Here is a 19,187-nt window from a genome sequence, read left to right on the forward strand (position 1 = left end):
ATAATTATCATTTTATGGTTATAAAATTTTCGTGATGTAACTCCAGTTTATTCTTTGACTTTTTTAAAAAATATAATAGTTAAACCAAAATAAAAGTAATTAAAGAAAATAATACGCAAAAAATGCATGTGATAATGATTATATACCAGTACTAATAAATATATGAACAAAAATTTGGTGATAGATATAAGATGATGTCCATTATGAAATGAAAATATCTAGGTTTTGATGACTTATGGTTTATCCGGGTTTTAGGCTTCATCCTCCTTCATCCTATATAAAGCTCAATACGCTCACTTGGTGACTTGGTTCTCAGACTCAAAACATTCGGTTTTTTGTTTAAATGTGGTAAGCTCCTATACGCTAGTCCCTTTCTATACAATTGAAGCGAAGCGTAAAATAACCAAGTGAAGTGCTCTGAAGTAAAGGTATAATAACTTCGTGCGAATTGAAAATACTTTCGTAAAATTATAGTAAACTAGAAAAATACAAACCAGAAAATCTGGAGATTACTACAATAATTAAAACATAACAAATTTCCAAAATAACCGAAACAAAGTAACAAATGAACTTCCAAATTATAAGAATACTTTATGTACAGCAAAACATCACAACAGTAGTATCTAAAGTTTTTATTAACCTAAAATTAACAACCTTCATTAAAAAAAAAATAATTAAAAACCAAAAAATTAACATAAAAGACAAAAAGAAAAGTAAAATTAATAATGACGAGTGGTAGAAAACCTCATTTTTGCTTTTCTCTCTTAGATACAAGCCGCTGAGAAAAAACCAGTATTCCTTTGTATAGCTATTGCTTAGATAAGGTTAGACTTAAGACCTTTTTGGATATTAAGACTAACCAATCGCATTTGATTAAGCTCTGGAATCCGAACATTTTCTCCATGTACTTTTAGAAAGTAGTGAATTACACTTAATAAAATTCATTTAAGTTCAAAAACTCATTGCAAAAAAACATTTTGACATAACATTACAGGACAAAATTTAAATAATTTTTTAATTTTCTAACAAAAAGTTGGTAAGATGAACCTAACGTAATATTTTGAGTCTGAGGTAAAAATAATCCCGGACAAAGGCGTCAAACAATTGTTTTGATTCATTTCGGAAAATTTGGGTGGCACCAGGCAGAAGCTGAACCAATTTATTTTGGATAAATCAAGTCAACAAATTCTTATTTGTATGGTATCGTAGGCTGACTAAAGCAGTCATTTGAAAAAAAAGCTTTCTTTATTAAAATCCGGCTAAAAGAAAAATATAAACCTGGTGCATGCAGCATAAATAATGAAAATAGATTATACTATAGAAACGTTCCAAAAAAATATTGAAAAATTAAAGAAAAAATCTATACTTTTTTGCTAAAAAAATATTTCAAAAAACGTTCTAAATCTATCCAAAACATCTTGTTTCGTAAGAAAAAAAACAAAATATAAAGACGAAAAATATATACTGTATCGAAAAAATAATTATATCTATGCTTTAGAAGGAAACCAAATTAAAAAAAAAGACAAAAGGAAGAAGCTATACCAAAACGACTGATCAAATTCAAAGCAGCACCTTTTCAGTCTAACCAAGCTTATCATTATTTTTCCATCTTGCTATCAGTCATAACCAGCACAAGTTGACAATGGATCTGCGATACTATAATCCTTACAGATCTCGTCAAACCAAAACCCTTACAGATCTCGTTAGTCCAAAACAGTCAATTCAAAGGTAATTTGTATCTTCAAAAACAAAAACCAGGACCACTCAGAAAGGAATAGTCACTGCACTTTTCCATAAGATAGGAATGGCTTCCAGAATAATTCCTCTATTTATTTCATATTTGACTTTATAATTTAACATGCCCTACAATTGGCTATTATTGGTATCTCCCGCCTTCTTCCAAAATGATAAATAACATCTAAGTGGAACAGAATGCAGGCTAAAGATACTCTTTTATTACCCACAGCATCCAGGCTTTTGTTCTTTCTCTGAAACATATTGTCCAATATTAAATTTTCCATTGTGTTCTTTACCGCGTGCTTCTATATTCATTAATTCTCTGAAAAAAGCAAAAAAAATGTGTTATCGGATTTGATTTACTTTCGAAATACTAGAATTATATAAAGTATTATACGAACATTTCTTAGTGAGAGTAAGATTCGAAGAACATCGCAGTCAAAGTTCATTTTATTCCCCTGGATTTGTTAACCTATCCTTGACCCTTGTCTTTAATGGTATGGTGTTAGGTCAGAAATGGGAGTTTAGCTGACACTCTTGACCACAGGTGCCGAGCAACCTGACTTTTAGTCTAAAAGTTTTAAATCTTGCTTGCCTTGTTGTTCTGGATAGCAAATACGATAGAGAAGAAAATAGGGCAGTGAAAGATGAAAGATACCTTGAAGCAGCTTCGAACGCTAGATCAACATTCAGCCCCGATTTTGCGCTTGTTTCCAGGAATGGTACATTATAATCCTTAACAAGAAGAATACAGTAAGTTTCAAAACTTTGTGGACAAACAAACACAAAAATAATTACTCAGTTTTTTGAGACGACTGGTAGAACAATAGAACAATAAGAAGTAAAGAGGGTACGCTAGCCGAAAGATTACCGAGTTTACACGCTTTTTGTAAGAATATACTCTATAAGAAAATCTATGATAAAATGAAAAACACAAATCTTATAAAATAAAAACATGTAGTGCTCATCTTAACACGTACCTGCGCTAATTTTTCACCTTCCTCCCTTTTGACTTGTCTTTCTTTTGCCAAATCACACTAAAAGGAATCGAAAATATACGAGGGTCAAAAATCAAGCTTTGGGGGACAGAGTTGGTCAAAACTTTTGAGGGAACAGACATCTCCACAACATTTTACATACCAATCGAAGCAAGTTCAATGGAAGTGAGAGCTCTAAAGATTTTGAAATACTTGGAACATTATAAAAAACATACAGATGCATATTTATTCTAGTAATTAAGTTTATTATGTGTTACCTTGTTGCCGAGCAACATAATGACAGCGTCATTTGGTGCATACTCTCTAATTTCTGATAACCACGCCTAAAAAATAGGAATGAATGAATAAATGAATGAATGAATGAATGAATGAATGATGAAAGAATCGCACAAGAAAAATCGTTTATACCAACTCTGACTCAAAGAAACGATTTGAAATTTGTGTTATCTGGAATTGATTGATCTTTTGAGCACTCGGTCACCACAATTAATTGCCATATTTAAACTCTGATCGACTAAAATGCGTAAATATTACGCAAACTCGTTGCGTAACTTTGAGGCAGTCAGGGCTTTTGATTTCAAATTTTTTTGTGTTTTGTTTTGTTTTCAGACAAAATCAAAACACCACAAAATTCAACACTCTTACTTAAAACTCAAAGATTATTAGTATTAAGTATTAATAAAAAATTACGGCAGAATTTAAATAGAATAAGTATTGTTCGTACCCTCGTGTTTTCGAATGATTTTCTGCTACCCACATCATAAAGCAGCAATAGAGCTAGAAAAAAAATTGAAAAATAATGATTCACAGAGAAAAGCCAATAGTTTTGGGGATTTTAGAGTTTGGGGTTCCCCAGCTTCTCTTTGAGGAAATCTTAGTTGCTTTCAAGATTTTTAAGACATTTCATAATTCAACTGCTTGAAAAAAAGGTTACCATGTGCATCTCTATAGTATGCATGCGTGATGCTTCGAAATCTCTCTTGTCCGGCTGTGTCCCAAATCTATTGGAATAAAAGAGATAGAACTTATCTTAAAGGTTTCATTAATCATGTACTTTAAACGAACTAGAATCGCCTAAAGTTTCTTGTCAATTTTTAGCAAAACGAACAAGCATAAAACATAAAGTCTTCGAGGGCCTCAGTAGTTACTAACCTCAGCCCAAGCCCTCCCAAAGTCGAACTAGATACTGAAAGCTGGAAATCTCAAGGGGCTTAAAGTCTCAATCAATCTTTTTTCAATTAAGGCCTACCCTGTAAAATGCGTATAAATGAATCTTACAACGATAGCAAACGATTCGAATTTAATGAGAGAGGCTTAAAATAAAAATTTCAAGAAATATCGGAAGTTTTTAAATCTGGAGCTCACTTGTAACTTGACTTTCTTCCCGTCCACGTTTATGGTTTTGTTCTAAAATAGAATTTAAAAGATTTACAAAGTCATGCAAAAAATATCATTCCACGGTTTCTTCAATTCTACGGCTTTGCAGGGTACTAGGAGCGACGTGATCCATGCCGCCCTGTTATTCCCGCCCGAATAAGAGACTCGAAAGGGACATTGGGCGTGTACGCTCAGTTGAAATAAAAGAATATATGAAAACTTAAATGAATCAAATTAAATTATTCGTCGCCTTACCCTAAAGTCAATTCCTACAGTCGAGATGAAACTACCACTTAAAAATGCGCCATCTTTGAATCGGATTAAAACACATGTCTTCCCTACACCACTGTCACCAATCAACATCACCTGAAAAATGAAGGAAAAGTTTTCAGTACAAATCCTTGTAATTGATCGGGGAAGGGCTAATCGAGGAATAGAAGTTTCTTTAGGATCATTGTCATTGGAGCACACCACAAACTTTTTCAAGAATATTTTCGATTTCACCGTTTGTTTAAAAGCGGTGCCGGAAGAAGCTTTCTGCAGAAACTTTTTAGCGTAGGTTTTTGAAAGGTATTTTTTTGGTAAGTATAAGATCAATTTTGATCCTCAAATTCAAGTTTGGCTCAAGCCTAGCTAGACCAAATTTAATTATCAAAAGATGAACAAATTTGATTTACATAGAATGCTTTATCAACTCCTTTTTCAATATTTCCGAATCCCACCATGCTTTTCTTCAGTCTTCAAACAAACTCCCCTCAACCAGCAACAAAAAACAACTTCAGTCAAGATTACGTATTTAAGTCGACCTTGCAAGGTTGGCCCGTGATGAGGTAGATTTAAAAAATATTGTTATTGTAAATTTTACGCTTTTCACTTTAGCCGAGATTTCGCAAGCAACAAAAATGTTTCAAATCTATCATCATAAAAGACATCATAGAAAAACATTCTTTGAGAATCATTCGTACAAACAGAATTTTATTCTTCCCGTTTTTTTCAGTGAACTTCAATTGAAAAACGAGAAAAAGGGGGTAGCACCGCGGTGATGGAGTATATTAAACTTGTTTTCATCGAATAAAATATTCATGAACTAACATAATCTATAGAGACTTCTATGCAGCGATGCACTGGGCTTATGAATAAAGCGAGAAAAAGACGGAAGGGCAAAACGAAAAACGATTTTGATTGTACCCACATCAAGACAAAGGTTTTGAACCTCAATAAATGAAAGTTAGATGCTGCTAGCTGAACTTTGGTCAAATATACAAATGATAAGGTTTTAACCCTTCAAACCCGAGTGACGTCTATACATGTTCTAAATTTGTCAATATACAGTGTCCCAGACTTAAGGCTATAACTCCGATGACCATTTGCATACACCTAATGCTTTTATAAAGATTATAAAAATACCTTTCTAATGGTACCAAAACCATTGTATAACTATCAAGTTACAGGCTTTTATACCAGTTTATAGAGATGGTTAAAAAAAAACAAGGCAATTTTTAAATTTTTCAGAAAAATGTTGCGCGCTGGAAAGATTAAGACACTTCATGGTTGGACGTTTTATGAAACTACTAGTATTTTCACAAAGTATTTTGTTGGATGAAGTTAAATTGCAATTTGACAACAGGTTTAGCTCTCTATGGATCACATACCTTTATCAAATAAGATTTTTTTAGAAAAGGTTAATCTAAATAGGTCTGCAGAGTTTGCAAAACATTCATATATAAAATGTTGATGAGGTACCCTCTAACTGCTGAAGGTGCCAACCTAACTTACTGCTGAATCAAAAAAAAAATTGCATTGCGTAAAGGTTGGTTTTGTAAGCCTGTAAACTGTATTTTAAAAGTCAAATGAGCAGATTCTTCCAAAGGCGCTATAAAGCAAAATCATTTCTCTAACGCATCAAGCGGCAAACCGCTTTCAGACTTAAAAATTATCATTTCAAACTGTCCTATACCTTACACCTTTTTTACAGCATAAACACAAAAGCTAAGAGCTGTCTATTCTTTTCCGGAAATTTGCAAGCTCGGTCAGTTATCCAGGGGCTTTGTTTTTGCAGCATTTTTTAGTATAACTTTTTTATTTAATTTAATCATTTTGTTAATAATAGCCATTGTAAAATGTGGAAGAAACTGAAAGGCAGTTGCCCCTACGACCCGGGGAGGAATGGGTACTTAGGCAAAATAGGTACCGGATATATACGAGCCATAAGGTTCCCTTTTTCACACTCACGAAAGTCTCTCAAAGGGGTACAAAACAATTAAAAAGCAGTCTCTGTAAGGGTCCAAAATTCACGAAAATCGAAATTTCTTCTTTCAAAGGTGTCGTGATTTTCAAAGATTTGGACAAAAAATGATTAGAATCGACAAAAATTCTCTATAAGGGTCCAAAAACGTCAATTTTTCCTCTCATTTTGGAAAAAGTCTCTCTAAGCGTCCCAAAAACGCAAATTTGTCCTCTCTCTAAGGGTCGATTTTCGATTTTTGGCTCGGACATACACGTCACCTCGCAAACCTAGTACCCCCGGGCTCTACGATGTAGTAAACTTCTTAAACTAAGTGACGTCACTTTATCCACTTCAGTGAAATGGTATATTTTCTTAAAAAAAGAGCACTCCTACCAACGCACCTGTTTTTCGATGATTTATTACCAAAAAGTTGGTATATACTAAAAATTTAGTACTAGCGAAACACAAAATTCAGACCGACAAACGGCAAGATTTTACAAAAAAACAAATCTTGGAAGGGGTGGGACAGGTTATACTATTATTTACCTTAAAAAGATGTTTGATATCAGGATCAAGACGTTGATGTTTCTTGAATTTCTCACTCGTGGTCAAATTTAAACCAAGTTGCTTTGCGTTACGAACTCTTTGTGCTACCATTTTGATTTATTAGTAATCTTAAAAAGCGGTAGAGCAATTTTAAGCTTTTTCACATCCTAAATCATTGTCATGAAAGCATGTTGAATAGTGCTCGATGATAAACAAACAAGTTACCAGAGCCAAGTAAAATTTTTAAAAAGTTTTTATTTGCACTTGTTCAAAATTTAAATGTACAAGAGAAATAATCTAAAAAATTCTTAGAAATTAATAAACGGGGGAGGGGTCCTAATAAGGTCCGGGGGGATTGGAAAACCCAAAGTGAATTTTTAAATTACGCATTGCGCTTTCTTGGGAAAGAACGTTATTATTAACGCCACATGGATGAACGTTGGATGAATACTATTGGAATGTTGTGTGCAGAAAGCCTTATTATAAGATCCAGTGTCGTTATCCTGATTCGCTGATGGTATAAAGTTATGTTTGAATAATAAGTAAATTCAATCTAATCATTGTCATGAAATCATGTTGAATAGTGCTCGATGATAAACAAGTTACCAGAGCCAAGTAAAATTTGAAATTTAAAAGTTTTCTTTCAATAAAAGTATGTAAATAACTTAGAGATGTCAGAAAGCTCTTCAGTTTAATTGAAATTTTTACCAAGAGGCAGTACTCTAAATCTGCCCATTCCAGCAGCTCCATATAAAGAGTATTGAGGTAAGGCGTGTTCCCTTCAAGCTCGACTTTGAAACAGCTGATAAAACGTCAAAACAACGTCAGTCTAACGCAAATTGAATGTTAGATGAACGTTGTAAAAACGTTTTGTTCCAGCTGGGAACAGATTTACAAATATTTTGCGAGGATATTTTTCATGCTTCTAAGAGTCAACAAGCTTTCAATGAATTTCTTAATGGTAACATTGAACCTTTTTAGAAAGATTCAAAAATTTCCAATACTTCAGCTATTCTCTAATTTTTCACTGTAAGTAGCATATACTACTCTACTTCTACGACAATTATATTCACAAAAAGAGTGGATTTAAGCTGATCATGGATGGTCTAATGACTGTATCTCCAAGCGCACGAATTCATTGCCTCTAATGACTGAAGCCATTTGAACCTTATTAAACTCGAACCAAGTCTCTTTTCAGTACTCTTTTCTGAGTAAATACACCATCTCTAACTGAATTTTCGAGTCGTTCAAATAAAAAAATGTAATGACTAAAGAATTTCAATAAAAAACGCTCTTTAGAAAATCGGGGTAAAAATCAATTAGTAGGGGGAAATTTGTAAAATCGCTCGACTTTTTTAGTCAAAGCACTTGTTATACATTTTTGGAAAGCTAAGGGGTAGGGGAATCAAAATAACTTGGGTGCCAATTTTTTTTCGGACACTTTGGTGTGATTTTCGGACAAATACGACGATCTCAGGCAAAAATCATAGGTTGAAAAATTAATGAAAATTTAAGCTTGAGAAAACGGAGACCTGTTGTATATTTTTGGAAAGCTCTCAAAAAATTAAGATTGGTGATATATTGCGAGTATAGGTGATTTCAGTACCTAACTCGAGATATTGAGCTTCCGAAAGTGCAAAAACTGGACAAAACAGCTGTTTCTGGCTGAAAAACACTGAAAAACACTGTTTTTAAGGATTAATATCTCGAGTTAGGTAAAGAAATCACCTATACTCGCAATATATCACTAATCTTAATTTTTTGAGAGCTTTCCAAAAATATACAACAGGTCTCCGTTTTCTCAAGCTTAAATTTTCATTAATTTTTCACCTAATAATTTTTGCCTGAGACCGTCGTATCTGTCCGAAAATCACACCAAAGTGTCCGAAAAAAAATTGGCACCCAAGTTTTTTTGATTCCCCTACTCCTTAGCTTCCCAAAAATGTATAACAAGTGCTTTGACTAAAAAAATCGAGCGACCTCAAAAAAACGAACAAATTTCCCCCTACTAAATCTGTTGAGCGAGTTTTCACCTACAATAATTTGTAATAAGTTGAAATTTTTTCATTGTCAATGTTAACATTATGTTGTGCGAAAATGTTCCTAGTTTTCCTTTTCACAAAAAACTGTCTCTTAAAATATACATGAACCACCTTCAGTTAGTGTGTTTAACAGGACAAACTGTACGTCTCGTGATAAATATTATAAAATTTTTAGGACTTTCCAGTGGGAAGGAAAATCAGACAAAAAAGGTCCTATTTATATAGACAATCCTTCTAATATTTCAAGATCGAGATAAAGGAATTTCTTTATAAGAACAACAAAGAGGCTTAAGATTTTTTTTAGCTTTAGATTTACGTAGAATAAGCATTCTATTATCCGAACGTCAACGTCCAATAGATTTCATAAGTAGGCACCTTTTTCGGAAAATAGATGCATAGACAAAGTCTGGATTATGGAGAACGTTTGGGTGAGATACTTAGACAAACAGATAGGCCAAAAATTGAAATGGTAGACTTTCTTACAATCGAGATGTCCCCTTTTTATGAATAATTCAGATTATTTACAAAAATAATGGTGGATTTTAGAAAAATAATTTTCAAAGGGAAAATTGGATGGGGAGAGGTGTTTTTATTTGTGAGAAACCCATTTAAATCATATTGAGTTGACCTATGAAAGAAGTTTCAAGTCCACAGTTGTCTTTCTCTAAAAAAAATGATTTAATATTGAGACGGCTCTAAATAACCGTCAAAAGGTTGTTCAGGAGCACTTTAAAATCTCTAGCCAAACATGTTCTCGCTATTTTAGAAGAAAGAGCTTTCTAAAAAAGCCAGTAGTTTTGTCTAGGAGCATACTTTTATCTAGAGACGAGGTTTGGAGTAAAGGCCGTAGAAGGACTTAGAAAAATAATACAATTATAAAATACCGTCGTGTAAAAGTTGGGAATAAGAAAACAATCTTCATGAATTTAAAACTCAAATTTACAAAAACAAATAAGCTATACGGTCCAGATCAAGCTTAATTATGCTAATGATTGTAATAAGGCAATAATATTTCATAAAAGAAATTATTTTAGAGACAAAACTGTAAGTAAAAAATAGCTTGGTGTTTTTTTCATGATGAAATAAAGAAAATGCTGGTCATTTCCCAAGCCAAATAGGTTCTCTGTAACTCGGATGTCTCTGCTTACTTATGACTTAATACCATTAGACAAAGCTCAATCGATCTCAAAGTATTGCCTGCAATTACAACATATTTAATACTCTCTGAGCTTGTTAATAAGATAGTTCTAAAAACTGATGTACAAAAGAGAAGCTCCTCTCTTGAGGCAAGCTACTATTCCTTTCCATGATGAAGTACCAAGCAGGTTTTCTAAACCAGAGCACTCCTTTAGAAAAAATAATTTCCTTTAAAAATAAACTCGTTATTAATTATCTTTGGACTAACAATAAACCTTTAAAATTGCTACTAACTAGCAAACTCGATAATTCTGCATCTTATAGAATACTTGAATAAAAAAACATTACATGCACGAGCTATGAAGTAAAACATCATATATTTCTTTCATTTTTCATTCCAATTCATACATACACAGTGAAGAAATATCATAAAGAAGAAAAAAGTTCGCACATCTTTGTTGGTTATTATAACTTTCCAATTTCCTCTTCTAAAATTTTGAAAGGCTTGTGATGACTATTTTATTCTGTGAAATATTAAAAGCTGATTAATATCATATCGCGAGATGTGAAAAATTCATATAGTTTAATGAAACACTACTAATACGAAATTAAAGTAGACATTTATTTCTGAGAGAGGTTGAGTTACTAGTTGTAGCCTGTACCAAGGAATTCTATGAAGTCACTTGAGACTAAAATTAAATCCGTTCTTAAATTATTACAATAGCATTCTTGACTGACAGTTAAAATTAGCTTTTGTGTAATGTCAGCCCTAAAATAATATAAGCTACTCTGAATCTGATCTGATAAAAAGCGATGAATAAGGTCAAAGCACCTTCCCATGTTCCGTTCAGTTCATAGACAGCCGAAAAGGCTTGCTGTGGACTCCTTAAAAACGAATGAAAAACTGTCTAAAAGTCCTAGATGACTGTTTTATCCACGAAAAATATCGACTCTATCTATCTATTAAAGGTAGTTCAAATAAATAACGAAATAAAGAAAATACTCGACCAAAATCTGTTCTGAACTAAGATAGATTGCTTCTTAAAATGTTTGACACGTGGGCCCTGATGGAGCTAAAATGAGGCCAAAACACTGTTTCCTTTTCATTGGCTTACGTGAATACTTTTACTTTTTACGCAAGGAAGTTCTATTGGCATTAAATGTAAAACAAATTAGTTAATGTAATCATTTCATTCTTATTCATGTTGGCTTATCTTCGAATTGCAATTTACAATAATTGCATTTTATCAGCATGTCTCCCAGTTTCTCGCAGTTAGAAAAGGGAAATATCACTTTAAAGAGAAACAGTTTACGTTAACCTTTTTATTTAAAAACAAATAGCTAGAAAAACAGCTACATCAAACCAGGGGCATCAATCAAGTGCAATCAAATTCGATTGGATTACCTTTGCTTTAAAAAATCATCCTAAGTTTCAAAAAAAAGACCAAATGCCAAATCACAGGAGAATTTTAAAATCATATTGAATGTGAGTTCTTAATGGAAAAGCAGATTTACAGGTGCCCAATAACCCCCTTCCAGTTGTTATTATTTTCAATATTTTCCCAACCCCCCTCCCCCGGGACCTTATAGGACCCCTCCTTTATTAATTTTTGAAAATATTTTCAGCTATCAAAAGAAGGGGGGGTATTTAAAGGTACAATTTCCTACCCCCTGGTAATTAGCTCTCGGTTTATCAAAATTTGAATTCTGATCCCCTGTTCATTAGGCACCTGGGAGTACTAATCTTATTTCAGAACATTATTTCGATGTTACAGAATCTTTTTTCTAAATGTAGTAAGACCCAGGTGTTCAAACTTGAAATTAGTGAGAAAAAGGAATTTACTTTGCAGCTAGAAAATATTAGGCAGTTGCCACCTTGAGGTTAGTAGAGTGCCTTTAGATAGCAGCTAAGGAGGTATCACAAAGGCTTTTATTTGATGAAAGTCTAAAGATAACGACACAAACATATATCATACCCCTAAAATCGATATTCTCAAACAATATTTTTTGAATAATCAAGAAGCAAATCCTTCTAACTTTTTTTTGAAAAAATGAAAACAAATCTTCCAATCTTTCCATTCATACCTCAACCCTTTCCACATTTTCATATTTTTAGGTAAATCAGGGGGGGGTACAAAGGCAGGGTACTAACCCATAGCTGGGTGGTGTCTATTTTTGCATTTCAAAAAAGTACTATTTTAGGGGTGGGGGTGTGTATTTTTCACTCTTCTAGCAAGTACAGGGTACTATTTTGGGTACTTTTTGCTCCTCTTTCAATAAAAAAGTAGTCTTTTGTAATATTTTGACTTTTTCAAATATTATTTTTTTGATTTGAAATTTTTTTTAATTGAGAAACTCTTTTTTACTATTTTGAGAAATTTTTAGATTTTTGTGAAGACAAAACTTCCGAAATGGTCAAGAAGTGTGTTATTAAAATCAAAGGAATGCAAATATTATCTTAGGGGAAAGGGACTGGAGACCCAAGTCTTTAAAATCTCAAAGTGCAACAACCTTGATATTTTAGATTATATATCAAAATTTTGCTTTACCCACCTGTCTGGTGGGTATTTTTCAACCAGAATGTTATACTGACGGAATTCATGACTGATAAGTCCACTTGATTCAAAAAACTAAAATTTTTAATGAAGATTTTGTCAAATAAAAAAGAAATTGAGAATTTACTAAAAAATAATTTAATTAGTATTTTGATAATTTGAAAACTGGTCTGTAAAATACACATGAACCCCCTCCATAACTAAGAAAATACTGAGCTTTCGGTATGAAATTGTCCCACCATATCGGAAAGCCAACTTTTGATGCTGATATTTTGACTAATCAAATTACACCACAATATAATACAATTGTCTTAGTGTAATGAGTGGAAGTAGTGCTGCAAATAAGGAAATTTAAGCTGGCTGGTAATTTTGCAAGCAAAGCAAAATTAATTTAATAAGTATCTATTTCTATAGAAATATAATCAAAAATTACTAAAGAGGACTATAAGCATATACTTAGCACTCAAATTTTAACAGGACAAAGTGAAAAAGTAAGCTTCAAAATGACATGTTGAAACTAAAAAATTACCATTAATGGTCACCAGCTAGTAATATAGTTCTGTGATCTTTGTATGATACAGTTAAACCAGACTGAAATTGAAAATCAAATTTTAATCAGGTGGTTTGATTGGTTTGATTGCTGATTGTCTGATTTTAGATTGAAGAATGGTACCTTATATGAGTTTGCTGTGCACTTCTACGCGCAGCATTTTAATAGATTTAAAGAACATAAGCTCTAAAGTTCTAAAAGAGCATCTAGTAACATGAAAACCAGAATATGATTCTTCAAAGAGAATTAACTCAGGTGAGTTAAGGCAAGTCTCAAACATATTTTGCGAGACGCGCACCGCTTCCCATTGTTCCTTAACTTTCGTATAAAGCTCAAAAGAAGCGTATTAATGAGAGGATTTTGGAAAGTGCTGGGCCGAAAATTTAAATTAAGCCAATCTCAAGATATCGGCCAAAAACTGATTTTGACGTTAGGAAGGGTCAACGTTTATGTCGTCAAAAATAGTTAAAAAAGAAGGAAAATCTCACTTACAATAGAAGATCCTCGCAGTGCCCAAAAGTCTTAAAAAATGATAGAAACCATACAATCCATCACTTCCGCCATACTTTTCAATCGTATATCGAGAAATATAATTCACCACGTGACCCAATTTGGCAATCCCCACGCCCTCATGGTAACAACCATAGATTTATAAAGCCAGAGGGACTAGATGTAGTGATTTTGCTGAAAAGTGTGCCGAGGTTAGGCAGGAAATCCTACCTAAGTCACGTGACATTACAATAGAATTTCAACACTTGACCAATCAGAAGCTTCACGGTTTTTCGAAAACAATAGCTATTCCTATCCCGCCCTGACTTGCCTCGGGTGAAATCCTAAGGTCACAGCTCAAAACCACATGTTTTCTCGTGGAAATAAAGAAGCATTTCAATGTTAGCGAAGAATTAAAGAACACAAAAGAACATTAGGGGAAAGGTAATTTAAATTAAGGCCTTTAAAAATTTATTTTTTTTAAATATTTTTTGGCTGTTAAGAGTAAGAAGGGAGGGGGTCAGAGTCTTAACAGCCTGAGGCCGTTAAAAAAAGGATTTTCTTTTGTCAATGTCCCCTAACAATAAAGGATGGATTTCCTTGATTCAAAAAGAAATACAAAACAACAAAAGCCTTTAAGAAATTTGTTAAGAGACATATCATAGCTGTTAACTTCCCCTCACAAAAATGCGTGAGAGCTCCAAGTCAAATGTTCCCTGATAATCCAATTTTTCCAGATTGGAAAATCTGGGAAATCGGGGAAATCCCAATTTTCAAAATCAGGAAATTTTGCAATTCTGTTTTTTTTAATCTGAATTTTTTTTCAGGAAATTGGAAAATTTTTGGAAATGCGGGAGAAAATCCTAAAAATGCAGATTTGGATTAATTTTTTTCTTGCAGGGAGAAAACGTTGGCATACAAGAGAGTTGACAGTTATGCATATTCTGTTTTGATGTCATTAAAAAATCAATGAAAACAGATTACACTAGTCTACACAATAGACAGATCCAGGCTTTTAGGCCTTACTCTTGGTCTATAGGCACTGCTATAGGCGGCCACTAGTGACCCCCACCGGGAATTGCTTATTAATTGGTTTAAACATAATAGACAACATTCACAAAAGATGTTTATCAATAGAGATTTTAAATAAAAGAATGTTTAAAACACAGCTGATTGGCTTAGGTTTCGAAACTCTCTATTGTTTCATTAAAACCTCAGTGCGCATGCGATTTATCTGGAGAATTTCAATATTCAAAACAAGAGCAGTGCTCATAGCCCGAAGAGTAATAGTTTTACGCTTAAAACGAAGGAAGATATGAATTAGCCTAAGATTACACACACTAAGCGGGTTCAGATCAATGTTTTGATTTGATCATTTGGCGGTTCTATTCCCAGGAGAATAATTTACCGTCAGCCAAATAAGGATTATTTTTGTACCTTCACGGGTGATTTTTCAGCTTGAGTTTATGTCTAATGTTATGGTTTTTTGAAGTGCTTGTTCTAAGAGATGAGCGAATCTGATTATTTCTAATTTTCAAAAGAAGCAAATTTAATCCTTCTTCTACAAGATTACACTTTAATATAATGCCAATCATGCATGTAAGCTTTATATTAATACTTTCTTTTGCATATGTTTTGCATACTTTCTAAGGGAATTTCACCACAGCAATTCGGCCACCATAATTTTTGCATACAATTCAATGGCAGATGGAAAGGCGAAAAGGTCTATTGGTGCTTTGAGTGGTTGAAAAACTTGATGGAAGTATCGGAACAAATTTATTGTCAAAGTGACTTAACAGTAGGTAAAAATACAGTCCAGATATCAACGGTCCCATGTTTCCACCAACCGTCCCAAATTCTTGAATGTTACAGAAATCCTGAAGTTTTTCAAATGTAAATTGTTACGGAAATTGTAGTCATGTACTCGCAGCATAAGGGACGACGTCCATATTCAAAGTCGCCAGGCATAACGGGAAAAGACCGTTAGTGGCCATAGTTTCTAGAGGGGTCAAGACCCCCCCTTAGGTAAGAGGACCCCCCCTTAAGTGCTAACCCCCCCTTAGGAAATTCTTTTAAAATTTCACACTCCCCTTAGAAAATCAGTATAAATGAAATGATTGTACAAAAGTCATAATTCAAGGAAGATCCCCCTTATCTAACAAGACCACCCCTTAGGTAAGGCTGGATAAAATTGTTGGTTTGCCCTCAACCGACCGACCCTACCTCGAAACCTGCCAACCCAAAAAATTTTATTGCCATTTTAAAGAAGATTTTTTTTCTTTTAAAAACTTCAAACAATAAAAAATCAAAACTTGTATCTTGTTTGTCTCAAGCGAAAGAATCGTAAATTCCCTGCTAGCACTTCTGTTTTTTATTCAAAATTACCTAAATGTAAACAAACTGTTAACCCTTCCATGGACGAAAATTTCTTAAATTGCCAAAAAATTTGTCGGAATTTTTCTGTCAATGACCTTTCCTTCGTTCAAAAATTTTATTATTGCCAATTTTTTGCGAGCAATTTCTAGCGCATTCGCAGCATTTTGACTTCGTTTATCATTACATGCGCCATTTTGGGGTCGGAGCTCACAGTGTTCAAAGGTCATAATTTTAAACCACCCATTACACGTGATTGTTTTGGCGGCTGGCTGGCAGTTTTCTCTACAAATGCACTCCAAAAATGGATGGAAAAATGGACCAGACGTAATTAATCGAACAGTTCGATTACCGAACTAATCGAACTTTGTCGAACTTAATCGAACGACAAAAGTTCGATTGAATTCTTTAATCGGACTTTTCAAAAGTCGCTAAAATTGTGAGTATTCGATTAAGTTCGACAAAACATATTAAGTTTGACAAAGTTCGACAACGAGAAATGTTCGACAAATTCTACAAAATTTAAAAAAACTCCGTTCGATAAAGTTTGACAACAAGAAAGGTTCGACAAATTCAACAAAAAACTCCGTTCGAAAAAGTTCGACAACAAAAAATGACCTCCTTTGGGTACTACCGTGGACGGCCCCCTCTGCCTTGCTTTCCCTCAAAGCCAGCACCCTCCATCAGTCATCTGAAGCCTTTAAAAGGCTTGGAAAGGCAGAAAGGCTTGAAAATTGGTCAAAATTGGAAAAAAAATGACCTCCTTTAGGTACCACCGCGGACGGCCCCTGGTGCTCACTGGTCAAGGGGGATGTGAGAGTACATGCCTGCACCGTTGGGGGTCCTTCAAAGTGCCGTCAAAAGCCGGAAAAAATTGCCAAAAATGGCGTCCTCAATTGAGGCTGCTACACCCCTTTCTCACAAGGAAAAATCGCAGGTGAGACCAATTGAGGCCTCAACAGCCCTCCACAGCCCCCCATAGCTCTTTGGACCCTTTCGGGTACCCTCTGCCTTGCTCTCCCTCAAAGCCAGCACCCTCCATCAGTGCTCTGAAGCCTTTAAAAGGCTTGGAAAGGCTTGAAAATTGGGAAAAATTGGGAAAAATTGGGAAAAATGAACTCATTTGGGTACACAGTCAGGCACATCCTGGCAAATGAACGGGGTCAGACGGGGTGAGCATTTGCATGGGGTATTCGTCACCCAGTGTAAATGAGATAGGACGTCTCAGGCTAAAAGCGTGAAAATGAATAAAAATGAACTTCAAACTGAAAAAGGGAAAAAAGGAAGAAAACTGGGTACTTTATTTTTTCGTTAAAAGTTTCTTCAATCTTCGAAGACAAAATTGACGCATGGAAAAAAAATTTCATCTATGCAGTTCTTTGAAATGAAGCAAAATATTTCCAACCCGGTTCAATTAAACTGGGTATTTGGCGCTATTATGTCACTTTCGTTTTTGACCCCGTTCATTTGCCAATGGTCGCAAGTGAAAAATACCCCGTTCATTTGCCAGGATGTGCCTAACTGGTACAACCGTGAACTTCCCCTGGGGGTCCCGGCCAGGGTTCTGGGGAGTTTGATCGGTGCCCACTGGTCAGGGGGGTGTGAGGGTACACGCAGCTGTACCAGCGGGGGTGCTTCAAAGTTCCTCAAAGTGTCGTCAAAGGCTGGCAAAAAGTGCGATCGAATTACGCGCAAGTGGAGCGGCCTTCACTCAGTTACATCGGCATATTCTTACCTGTCTTTAAAAATATAAATAAAAGTAATCACGAAAAAGGACGCGAAAAAAAAAGACATAAGTGTGAGAACAGAGTAATCAAACTCGTTAGAAAAAGTACCAGTTAGAAGTCATAAAAAATCAACCTGAATAAATGCAATCGGAATTCCAGAGAACTTCATAATTCCCCAAACAACATTACATTACTATGTCAAACTCCCATTACATAAATTTTACAATTACGTCAGAGTAGACTACGCTCGCCACCGAAGAGGTTTATTTGGAAAGGGTAATTACATTTTATTGTTCGCTTCTTTTTTAAAGATTGGCCGGGTTGGAAAAGTATGAATTTCTTTGTACATATTTTACCTACCCCAAATATTTAAGAGGCTGAGTTTTAAACGAATCGTCAAGTTGAAACGAACGATAAATGTATCAAGGTCTATTTTATTTACCCCCTGGTGACTTAACAAAAGAGACTTAACTCGATGTTACAATCCAATTATTGAAAGTTTGTCTTCGCCTTTTTATAATGAGCGAGACATACGCTCTCTGATTACGCAATTTTCATATTGACATTTTCGAGGCATTTTGATGTAACTGTCACTTGCTCGGGTTTTCTCAAATTTTTGTTTGAATAAACTTGATAAAGTTTGATTAAGTTCGATTATTTCGATTAAGTTCGATTAATGTAATTGAACTAATTGAACTGTCGAGGTCTCTTTAAAAAAAGTTCGATTAAGTTCGATTTCAGTAATCAAAAACTTAATCGAACTTTGTATTTTGAGAAATTAGTGAGTATTCGATTAAAGTTCGACAACCGAACTTAGTCGAACATTAATCGGCCAACAAAGTTCGATTATAAGCTCGACAAAGTTCGATTAAAAATACCGTTCGATTGGTTCGATTAATTACGTCTGGAATGGAAACCCGAAAAATTTTTGCCGCCTTAATTGTAGTTGTAGTTTATTGGGATGGAACCTCCCCACCAAGCAAATATCCAAGATAAAAAGGCAAATAGAGGTATATGCAAATAATAAATAAAATATAAATAACAAAGCAGCAATATGGAGAAGTGTGGTGTAGACTAGACTTCAAAGAGTCCAACAAGTTAGCTTTTTAAGCTTCCATCAAATCAAAGAAGAGAATTTAAAAAAAAATAAAATATCAAAAAAGCAGCAGCAGGCAAAATGAATGTATGAATGTATACCTTGAAGGCGTAATCAAAAGGATTCCCATTTCTGACACTAGGTCTATCCCTAGTGAATCCATTTTGAGCCATAGTAAACTGGTTTCAAGCTTCTCTTTCTTGGATGGCTGTCATGACCACTCACTCCTACTACTCCTACTGACACTTTTTCTTTCTGCAGCAAAATCTTTTCCTTTATTTTTCTAGCAAAATTTGCCAATACTCCATACTCCCACGCTCGCTCTTTAATATA

The 19,187-nt window shown here is 34.3% G+C and overlaps 1 protein-coding gene across 3 annotated transcripts; it reads right to left on the minus strand.

The window, feature by feature from the left end:
• Window positions 1-18: 18 nt before the first annotated feature.
• LOC136801528 (ras-related protein Rab-26-like) lies at window positions 19-19,132 on the minus strand. 3 transcript variants are annotated; one of them, XM_067058169.1, is made up of 9 exons: window positions 18,956-19,132; window positions 4,368-4,478; window positions 4,101-4,142; window positions 3,670-3,736; window positions 3,460-3,512; window positions 2,993-3,058; window positions 2,718-2,774; window positions 2,396-2,472; window positions 19-2,059 (listed from the first exon to the last, which is right to left on the minus strand). In XM_067058169.1, the coding sequence occupies exons 1-9, from the start codon at window positions 19,025-19,027 to the stop codon at window positions 1,957-1,959; spliced, it is 648 nt and encodes a 215-aa protein (XP_066914270.1). In that variant the 5' UTR covers window positions 19,028-19,132; the 3' UTR covers window positions 19-1,956. The 3 variants fall into 3 exon arrangements, with proteins under 3 accessions (XP_066914270.1, XP_066914269.1, XP_066914271.1); XM_067058168.1 differs by lacking the exon at window positions 18,956-19,132 and adding an exon at window positions 6,886-7,033; XM_067058170.1 differs by lacking the exon at window positions 18,956-19,132 and adding an exon at window positions 4,790-4,889.
• Between the last annotated feature and the right edge of the window lie 55 nt (window positions 19,133-19,187).

This window comes from Clytia hemisphaerica, unplaced genomic scaffold, assembly GCF_902728285.1.
Source record: "Clytia hemisphaerica strain Z4C2 unplaced genomic scaffold, Clytia hemisphaerica genome assembly, whole genome shotgun sequence".
Taxonomy (NCBI): Eukaryota; Metazoa; Cnidaria; class Hydrozoa; order Leptothecata; family Clytiidae; genus Clytia; species Clytia hemisphaerica.

Bases quoted from the DNA above. Each gene is read 5' to 3' on its own strand.
- LOC136801528 (XM_067058168.1), bottom strand. From the start codon at position 6,996: ATGGTAGCACAAAGAGTTCGTAACGCAAAGCAACTTGGTTTAAATTTG. The intron at 4,143-4,367 runs GTAAGGCGACGA...ATTCTATTTTAG, and splicing joins CTGTAGGAATTGACTTTAGG to AACAAAACCATAAACGTGGA. The intron at 2,060-2,395 runs GTATCTTTCATC...TGCTTTTTTCAG, and splicing joins GCGTTCGAAGCTGCTTCAAG to AGAATTAATGAATATAGAAG.